The following is a 10,000-nucleotide window of genomic DNA, read 5'->3' as shown; positions in this document are numbered from 1 at the left end:
TTGTCACCTTTTTCTAGAATGAAATTAAAGCATTGTCTGAGGAGAAAACTGCCATTAAAAAGCAGCTGGATTCCTCTAACAGCACTATCGCCATCCTACAAACCGAGAAGGACAAGTTAGACTTGGAAGTTACAGATTCTAAGAAAGAACAAGATGATCTTTTGGTGCTACTGGCCGATCAAGATCAGAAAATCCTGTCGTTGAAGAGTAAACTCAAGGATCTCGGTCACCCAGTAAGACTGAAATACCAGCACAAGTGATCTGTATTTGTAAAGCATGTTGCTAAGTTTAATGTTGCATGGGAAAGTCATGCCTATGTTAGCATGTGGAAATGTGGGGTCATGGACATGGTATTAGTAGTTGTATTTCTCACTATTCAGTGAGCCGATCATAGATAAGTCAAATTCTCTTTGCAATATTTGAAGACCTGGAGCCTAGAACAAAACTGGTTCCCCTGCTCCTAGGTGATAAGAGTCCCCATCAGGGTGAGTTGGGTGCTCACTGTTTTTATCACAGTGGGTTCAGATTTGTGGGTAGAAAAGTATGACCATTTATCATTAAAGTTAACTGAGTAACATAACCCATTCATGCTAAAAATGACAGGAAGCCCTGAACATTATGAAGTCAAGGAAATCTGATTCTACTACAATGACAAACAGACTATTAATATTTATTATCATATGTTTTACATGTATATGTTTATCATGTGTATTGTCTTGTGCATATATGAACAAATCTGTATTTTCCCCTTAGGTTGAAGAAGAATATGAATCTGGAGACCAAGATGATGATGATGAAGAAATTGATGATGGTGACAAGGACCAGGATATCTAGCTTTAAACCCTAGGAGTGATAGCAATTATGTCATTGTGTTGAAGAAGTCTTAAGACAGTGCTTTGGTTTGCCTCCACAGAAAATAAAGACAGAACAGGTGGAAAGCATTCGCTAATGAAACTATTGATGTATGTTTTTTTTTTTTTTTTTAATATTGCCACTCATGTGGAGAACTCTAACTTCATGTGGAAGTTCTATTTATGTTCATCTGAAATCTCCCAAAATACAATTTGCAAAGAGCATCAGGCTTCAGAAATACACCACTTGAAGGCGTGTGCTGGCAATGCAGTTTGCCTTACTGGCTCACTGGTTGTTTGCTTTTCAGAATCTGTGAGTTCAGAACTGACATATTTGATTTAATGTGTATTGAATGGGAATCATTATTTCTAAATCAGCATTTGCATTCTCAGCTGATTACTTCCTTGTAAAGACTCTACATAAAGACAGGATAGCCTTGGCTCAGGGGTCCTGTGTATTATCACCCCTTCCCCACTGTGCCTCCCAGAGAGCAGAATGGGACAGTTTAGAGTGAGTGTTTGCCATCAACAGGGCCACACTCTGCCTTCTGAAAGGAAAGACTGCAGGAGTGTGGAGGGCAGTCTGGGAAACTGCAGCAATCTAGTAATGTGGCTGGTTTTCTCTGTTTAAGCTAAAGATGGAAAATAAATTGTAGTCAGCAGTTCACACAGCTGGGATTTAGTATTGTTTGATTATCATAAAATGCGTTCTTAGTTTTAAAAAGACCCAAAACTATGATTTATATAATTTATTGGCATTTTTGCTGAATAGGTGTAAGTCAGAAAATAGATTTTTAAAAAGCAAATGAAGCAATGTGTCAAAGTCTAATGTTTTCATAATAAAAATAGATATTATGTTCACTTAATCTCTGTCATGGTTCCCTTTGTTTAGGTTTTAACAAAGTATTTAATTCATCCTAAGAAGTAAGTCAAGTGGAAATGCTACAGAGACTTCTAATTTTAGTGTTCTCTTGCTGTGAAGATCCATCATGACCAAAGCAACTTTTGTAAAGCAAAACATCTAATAGGGGACTTGGTTACAGGGGTTTAGTCCATCATCATCATGGCAGAGAGCATGGGCGGCACACAGGGTTCTGGAGCAGTGGATAGAATCCACAAGCCAAGAGAGAAACCCTGGGCCTTCACAGCCTTTTGAAACCTCAATGACACATTTCCTCCAACAAGACAAGATCTCCTAATCTTTCTAATCCTAATCCTATCAGAATCTCTCCCTGGTGACAAAGCATTCAAATGTGGGCTATTTGGAGCTGCTCTTATTCAAACCAGCCGGCTTCTTTTTGTTTTCTTTGTAAACTGGATGTTAGGAGCACTCTTACGATTAAAGCCAGTGGCCAAGATTCTGTAAGACTGAAGGGACTAATTGGAGCAGTTGCCAGAGTGGAAGAGGTTATTTAAAGTGAGGTTTAGGTTGTTTGTTTGTTTGTTTGTTTTCTTCTCCCTCATTTTTTAATAGTTCCTTGATAATTCTGTACAATGTGTTTTGGTTATATTTACCTACCTCCCCTATCTCCTACTAGATCCATAGCCCCTTCCCTACCCACCCAACATTTTCTTCCCCAAGTCCAGTATATATGGCCTTTCACTAGATCACTGTCAGCCTACCTTCCAGGGGCTGTATGTACCTGTGAAGAAAATTGACTCTCCCTCTCTCAGCAGCTCTCAGCTGCCAGCAGCTCCTCACCTAGGGGTAGGACTTAGTGCTCACCTCTCTTCTCCACTCTGGGGTCATGTGTGCCGTGAGCTTGTACCCACCCTGTGCATGCTGTACAGTTGCTCTGAGTTCCTCTGTTCAGTACTGGACTCTGTGTAAAACCCTGTTTATCAACAGTCCCGACTTTTGCACTCTTTCCACTCCCTCCTGTGTAATGATCCCTGAGCCTTGGGGAGTGTGTGTGTGTATGTGTAATACAGCCGCCCCACTGAGGGCTGAGCATTGCAGAGCCTCTTACTTTGCGTTGTGAACCACTTGTGTCTCTCTGTATTGAATGGTAGGAATAGAAGCCTTTCTGCTGTGGGTTGAGGGATGTACTGTCTGGGGGTATAATGATAGATCGTTGGGAGTCAATTTAAAGGAGCAGGTCCTCTCTTAAGGCCTGTGACCCATCTAGCCCCAAGTTCTTGGCCCAATAACACTGCTAGATGTGGGTTTCATCTTCTGCAGCCTTAAGTCCAATTTAAAAAAAAAAAAAGTGTTTGGTTGTTCCTATGATATTTGTGCCACTTCTGTACCAGTAGGCATATTTTTATTATAGCTTGCAGAGTTCACAGCTGGGTAAAATTGATGCATACATCTCTTCTCCAGGAATGTGTGTGGCACATTCCAGTACATGGTTTCTTCAGCAGTAGGGTTTTGCTGTCAAGTTCTGGAGGGTGGTTTTGATATTTTTACATTCACACTGGAATTCTTAGCAGGTTTTAAAGAAGTAGTAATTGATTTAGCAGTCTGTGGTAGCTCATAGCCATAACTTAAGAGGCTGAAGCAAGGAGAATTGCCACAAGTTCTAAGCCAGATATGGTACATAGTTCTAGGACTATATAACTAAGAATATCAAAAAAGGGGGCTGGGCAGGGGCAATGGGAGAGCTGGCTCAGTGGTTAAGAGCACCTGCTGCTCTTAGGACTCAAGTTCAATTCATAGCACCCACATGGCAGCTCACAACTGTCTAACTCTAGTTCCAGGCTAACAAACATTCTCTGGTCTTCACAGACACCAGGCCTGCATGTGGTACAAAAATGTGAATGCAGGCAAAACATCCATATACATAAAATAAATAGAAGGGGCCTGAGGAATTCACTTAAAGATAGGATACCAAAGGCTGAAGCTAATTTCTGTCATTTGTCCTGAGTACAGGGATGGCTGTGTAGTTCAGTTACGGGCACAAACTTCTGAATGAGTGCTAAGTGTTGTTATAATGAAAGAAAATGCCAAATGTTTGATTTTTACCAATAAAATCTCAGAAGCCAGATGCAGGGGTGAAAGCTCCTAGCTTGGAGAGGCAGAGAAAGCACCCAGCTGATCTCCTCAGCTGATGTCCCAGAAGGAAAAAGCTGCTTCTACACAGCTCACATCCTAAAAGGAAAAAGCCCTTCCTACTCTGTTCACAGCCCAGAAGGAAAAGCCCTTCCTACTCAGCTCATGCCCCAGAAGGAAAAAGCTCCCATCCCATGCTGCCTTAAATACCCTTCAACTTAATGTCCCTCCTTTCTGTTTACTCGGTGTCAGCTGGTTCTTGCTTCCCCTCTTACCTAGGTTTAACTTTAATCCTGTGTACAGAAAGCTCTTGGATTAAAGGTGTGTTATAGGGATGAGCTGCACCAAACAAGAAACAGGTTTTTACAGTTAACAACCTCAGGGTTCACAATGGGATCAAATATCCTGCAACAAGTAAGTAGTCATATGTCTTTAGGAAAAGAGATGGCTGTATGTAGCAGAGCACCCCCGAAGAGCTCCCCATGCCCCTGCCTACCACTGTCCCACTGCTGCCATGAATCCTGACTCCAGCATGATCAAGCTCTGTACATGACTACAGATAGCACAAAGTATCCAGTTCCTAACTGCCACCCCAGAGCCTTGTTCTTTCTGAGGAGAATGATTTCTATACTGATGTGATGAAAGCCCCTCAAGTGAGACCCCTACCAAGCCCTTACAATAACTGACTCTTCAGAGTGATGGTCACACTTTCTGGAATGTTGACAGTCTAATTGCTTCTCAGAGTAGGTGCTGTCTAGAGTCCCAGCTCACAAGTTAACAGTTATCTTATCTGGAATTATGATAGGAATCAGATATGTACATTTCATTATTTCTGTTGCAGCTATCTTAGGTCCTTATGGTTTGAATAGGAATGACTCCCGTAAGTTCATATGTTTAGCTGCTTGGTCATTAGGGACTGGTACTACTTGAGAGGGATTAGTGGGTGTGGCCTTATTAGAGGAAGTGTGTTATTGGAGGTGGACTTTGGTTTTCAAAAGCCTAGAGCAGGCCCAGTGGCTCACTCTCCCTGCTGCCTTCAGATCCAGATGTAGAGCTCTGAGCTACCTCCACAGCACACATGTCTGCATGTGTGCCACCATGCTTCCCCACCATGAGGATAATGGCTGAACCTCTGAAACTAAGCCAGCTCCAATTAAATGCTTTCCTTATTAAGAGTTGTCATGGGGGTGGAGAGATGGCTCAGAGGTTAAAAGCACTGGGTACTCTTCCATCAATTTCCAGCAACCACATGGTGGCTCACAACCAACTATGAGATCTGATGCCCTCTTCTGGCATGCAGGTGTACATGCAGGCAGAACACTTTATACTAAATAAATAAATAAATAAATAAATAAATAAATAAATAAATAAATAAAATGGCTTTTTAAAAAAAGTCACAGTCATGGTGCCTTTTCATGGCAATAGAACACTAAGACAGGCTTTATACTGCTCCTCAGGAATAATCTTCATTGGCAGAGAAAAACTCATTTGTTTAGTCAGCCGTAAGCACTGGGGATATAGCAGAGGGAAAGACAAAAGCCTTGTGTTTACATCCTAGAGTAGCAACAATAAATATACAAGAAGCCTGCATATTGTTCAGAGCTTGACAAGAAGACAGAAGAGTGAGTGATTAGATACACTACTGTCCACAGATTACATTTCTGCTATGTTGAGAATTGTCTGGGGCAGAGGTCATGAAGGAAGTCAAGAGACCACGCAAGAAGCTGTTGCCATCGTTCTGACTATATTGTAGGGGTAACAGTGTCTAAAGTGGCGGAATGGAGATACATTCTGCAGGTAGAGCTAAGAGGACTCAAACAGCAAATATCTAGGGAATAGAGGAGGGGGAAAAAATCAGGAGCAGTTCCTGAAAAGGGCAACTTGGTTTGCTGTGTTCAAGATGAGATGAGCAAGTGATCAAGGGTTATGTTTCCTGTGGACTTGCTAAGCCTTCATTTCCACGCAGCAGCACAGTCCTAGCATGAGAAGGGGAATGCAGTACTTCATTATCCTGTGGGAAAAAACCTCCAAGGTATGGAGTATGGAGTAAGGACGTATGGGAAAAGATCATTGGTTGAAAGCTAGGGTACTAAGACATCTCATTAGCATGGGGAGGTGTATTTCCAGGAATCTCCAGGTGCACACTTAATGGGTCTCATCAGAAAAGGCTTGGCCCTGTAATCTCCCTGAAGGCTATGTGACATTCCTTACAGGACCTGGGGTTTCCTCAGATCAGGTAGAGAGGAGGGAGCCCAGCTAAGGAAAGGAGTCCATCGTTTAGCATCAAGCTCAAGGGCTTTCTGGTACTGCCAGACTTTGACGTTAACAGCAGGGTCCAACAAGCCCCAGGGTTCCAAACCAATGACAAAAGTTGTCTGTTTGAATTAAAAGTCAATGAATGAAAAAGGTTGAGATGACATGTTGGAATACTGAGCTGAAATTCATTGAGTGATAAACCCCAGATAAAAAATATCTCTAGAACCCCTGCACAGATGTAGCCCATGGCAGGTCAGTGTCCAAGTGGGTTACCTAGTAATGGGAAGAGGGACTGCCTCTGACATAATCTGATTGGCCTGTTCTTTGATCACTTCCCCCTGAGGGGGGAGCAGCCTTACCAGGCCACGGTAGAGGACAATGCAGCCACTTTTGACGAGAACTGATAGAGTAAGAACAGAAAGGAGAGGAGAACCTCCCCTATCAGTGGACTTGGGGAGGGGCATGCATGCAGAAACGGGAGGGAGGGTGGGATCGGGAGGGGAGGTGGGAGGGGCTTGTGGGGAGATACAAAATGAATAAAGTGTAATTAATAAAATAAATATCTCTTGAGACAGGCAGCGGTTACACACACCTTTGATCCTAGCACATGGTAGGCAGAGGCAGGCAGAGATCTCTGAGTTCAAGGCCAGCCTTGTCTACAGAGTGTGTTCCAGAGCATCCAGGGCTACACACAGAGAAAACCTGTCTTGAAAAAACAAACGAGCAAACCCCACCAAAACAAAACAAAAAAACCCCATCTCTTCTGCTGGCCTTTAATCCCAACACTCAGGAGGCAGAGGCAGAGGTATCTATGCAAGTTCCAGGCCTGCCAGACACATAGCAAGACCCTGTCTCCAAACAAACCAAAATATCTCCTGAGTGAGCTGTGAAGGGGCAAATCTGTAATCCTAGCACCTGGGAGGTCAGAGGAACACGTACTGGAAGCTAGCCTGAACTATAGAACACAAATCATTTCTCAAAACAAACAGAAAAGAAATAAAAGTTCCCAGGTGAGGATGCTGAGCTGAGTCTAATCACATAACAGGTAGCAGAGGCAATGTCCTTTTCTGAAATCCAAGGGAACAGACAGAAGAGATCAGATACATTTCCAAAGGACATGAAAACAACTTAGCAGTTACCTAAAAATAGTTACAATCCTAGATCATAATAGAACGTGAGATACAGAACACAACCGCCCTGCTTTCTGTCACTTTGCCTTCCCTAACCACATCTGTGATGTTATGTGCCGTTCGGGAGCTTTCTTTGGGAGGGGATGTTGAGAAGACTCTAGTCTTAGGAGAAATAAACGTTCCACAGAGAGAGTGGCTGCAGGAATGGAAGTTTCAGCTGGGGGAGATGTTTTCATCTGAAGGATCATTGAGGAGGTGAGAGGACCAGGGTACTCAGTATGACCAGAGAGTCTGACTTGTAACCCTCTTTTCATTTCCTGTCAAAATAATCTTTGCAGCTGGCTGTGGTGGCTCAGGCCTGGAATCCCAGTGCTCAGGAGGCAGAGGCAGGAGCATCTCTGTGCGTTAGAGGCCAGTTTGAGCTTTATATAAGCAACAAAACATGCCTGAAAACAAACAAACAAACAAACTTTTCAGTGTGAAAGCTACTCTCATACTTAGGGAATGGGCTGCTATGCCTGCAGTGCCCTAGAGGAAAGATGTGGTTCTGGTGCTCTGTGGCCGAGTGTAGGGTTCTGGCACAGATGCTGCATCTTCCCAGAGGTCTCCTGGAGAGTGTAGATTCCTCTATGTTTCCAACAAGCTCCCTGGTGCGGTGACCTGGTGCTGCATAAGCTCTGTCTCCTACGCTGACTCCATCCTCTTTGCCATTTAGGCATGACCCCGTTTCTGCCAGCTGTAAAGACAGACACTTCCCAGCAAGCCTGTAAAGCCCTTATGAACAGCATGTAGTGACTTTCTACCCAGAGGGATGGACGGACAAATAGCCTGTGACCATCATTCACAGCTGATGAGCCACGGCTGCTGCTGCTGTTCTCTCCCTGAAACATAGACTCCCCGTTTTTTGTTTGTTTGTTTGCTTGCTTGCTTGCTTGCTTTTTATAGCTCTGTGGACAGATAGGGAGAGACTTACAACCTTCCCTCCCAACTGAGGAAAATGTAAATGCATAGCCTTGCAGCTTTATATGTTTAAACCACAATGCAAAGAGTCAAAATGCCCCTCTGTTTGCTAGACACACCCCAAGTAGTCTGCTCAAGGCCTTGAATTCAAGGGACAGGACAGACCCTTTCTTCATCCACCATCATCCTACAGCAGAGAATGCAGGTTGCCCTCCTTAAAATATTATTACTATTTTTCTTCTGTGTGAGGGAATCCCTGGCTCTAAGCCAGACTTTTGACATTTTCCCGATTCCTCCTTAAAGAGCTGGTAATGGGGCTGGAGAGATGGCTCCATGGGTAAGAGCACTGGCTGCTCTTTCAGAGGTCCTGAGTTCAATTCCCAGCACCCACACCATGGCTCACAACCATCTGTAATGGGATCTGATGCCCTCTTCTGTCAGGCAGGCATACATGCAAACAGAGTATTCATATGTAAAAATAAATAAATCTTAAAAAAATTTTAAAGCTGGTAATGGTGGGTGAGATGATTAATAAATATTACTGTTCTAGTTTGCTTTTTGTGCTGTGGTAAAACACTGAACAACAAAACAAATTTGGGGGAAGAAAATCTGTATTTAGCTTAAAGATTAACATCCATCAATGAGGGAAGCCGAAGCAGGAGCCTCAAGGCAGGAACTGAGGCAGAGACCGTGGCAGAAAGCTTCTTCCTCGCTTGCTCCCCCAGCTTGCTCAGCTAGTTTTGTTTGTTTGTTGTTAATATATAGCCAGGTGCATCTGCTAGATCTCCACTGCACCACCCACAGTCCTTGGGCTCTCCTACATCATTTAGAATCAAGAAAACATCCCCACAGGCATTTCCATAGGTCAATTTGATGGGCATAATTACTCAGCTGAGATTCCTTCTTCCTGGGGCTGGAGAGATGGCTCAGCAATTAAGGGCACTGGCTGCTCTTCCAGACGGACCCAGGTTTAAATTTCAGCACCCACCTGGCAACTCACAACTGTCTGTAACTCCAAGTTCTGACGCTCTCATAGAGACATACATCCAGGCAAAACACCAGTGCACATAAAATGAAGGGAAATAAACTTAAAAAGAGAGATGCCCTCTTCCCGTGTACATGTATGTTTGTTTCATGTTGACAAAAACTGTCCAGCACAACCACATAATAAGCAGTGTGATGTAAGCTTTTTGTTGAAGCACCATACAGGAAGGAGACACTGTGGTACAGGAGCCGCAAGCTGGTAGTGTGATCTGACTGTAGCATAGACGCTGCGTGGGGAAAGAAGCTTGTCTGGGCTGTGAGGAACTGTACTATATGGAATCTCCCCGCCTAGCGGGGGTAGTAGGAGCAGGAGGACTCCATGTCAGGGAAAGGTCAGCTTCTGTTGTGGGTGGAAATGATGGGACCATGGTGGTTCTTCTGTTCATCGGTGGTTTCCTCTGATAAAAACAGAAATAAAGAAAAACTTGCTTATAAAAAAAATTAATACATAAAAATGGCATAGCTGGTATACAGACATAAAAGGCACCTAGCTATTTTGTGTAATAAGGCAGTGATATATGTAGGGCAGGAAAGATTTCTAAACAAGACCTTTATTTTTTTATTTTTTTTATTTTTTACATTTTGTTCCACCTCTACTTCTTCTTTGCATGTGCATGGTAATTTAATTTTTTTTTTCATTATTAGGGTGTGTGCATGCTGTAGAAGAAGCCACTAGGTGTCCTCCTCTCTCTCTGGGTCTGTCCTTTTCAGGTGGGGATATGTGTGTGTGTGTGTGTGTGTGTGTGTGTGTGTGTGTGTGTGTGTGT

At 43.3% G+C, this 10,000-nt stretch overlaps 1 protein-coding gene across 3 annotated transcripts in view; it reads left to right on the top strand.

Annotated features, from left to right (window-relative positions):
* Positions 1-1,717, top strand: part of Uso1 (USO1 vesicle transport factor) — a 64,236-nt gene extending 62,519 nt beyond the window's left edge. For all 3 annotated transcript variants that reach the window (XM_055595853.1, XM_055595844.1, XM_055595859.1), the window contains 2 exons: positions 18-233; positions 754-1,717. In XM_055595853.1, coding sequence (XP_055451828.1) covers positions 18-233; positions 754-834 — 297 coding nt within the window. In that variant the 3' untranslated portion in view covers positions 835-1,717. The remainder of the gene's footprint in view (positions 1-17; positions 234-753) is intronic.
* The last annotated feature ends 8,283 nt before the right edge of the window (positions 1,718-10,000 follow it).

Source organism: Psammomys obesus, unplaced genomic scaffold (assembly GCF_907164565.1).
Source record: "Psammomys obesus unplaced genomic scaffold, mPsaObe1.curated_primary_1811, whole genome shotgun sequence".
NCBI classification, from domain to species: Eukaryota; Metazoa; Chordata; class Mammalia; order Rodentia; family Muridae; genus Psammomys; species Psammomys obesus.
The sequence above is the reverse complement of the archived record's forward strand: the minus strand, read 5'-3'. Positions and strand labels throughout refer to the sequence as shown.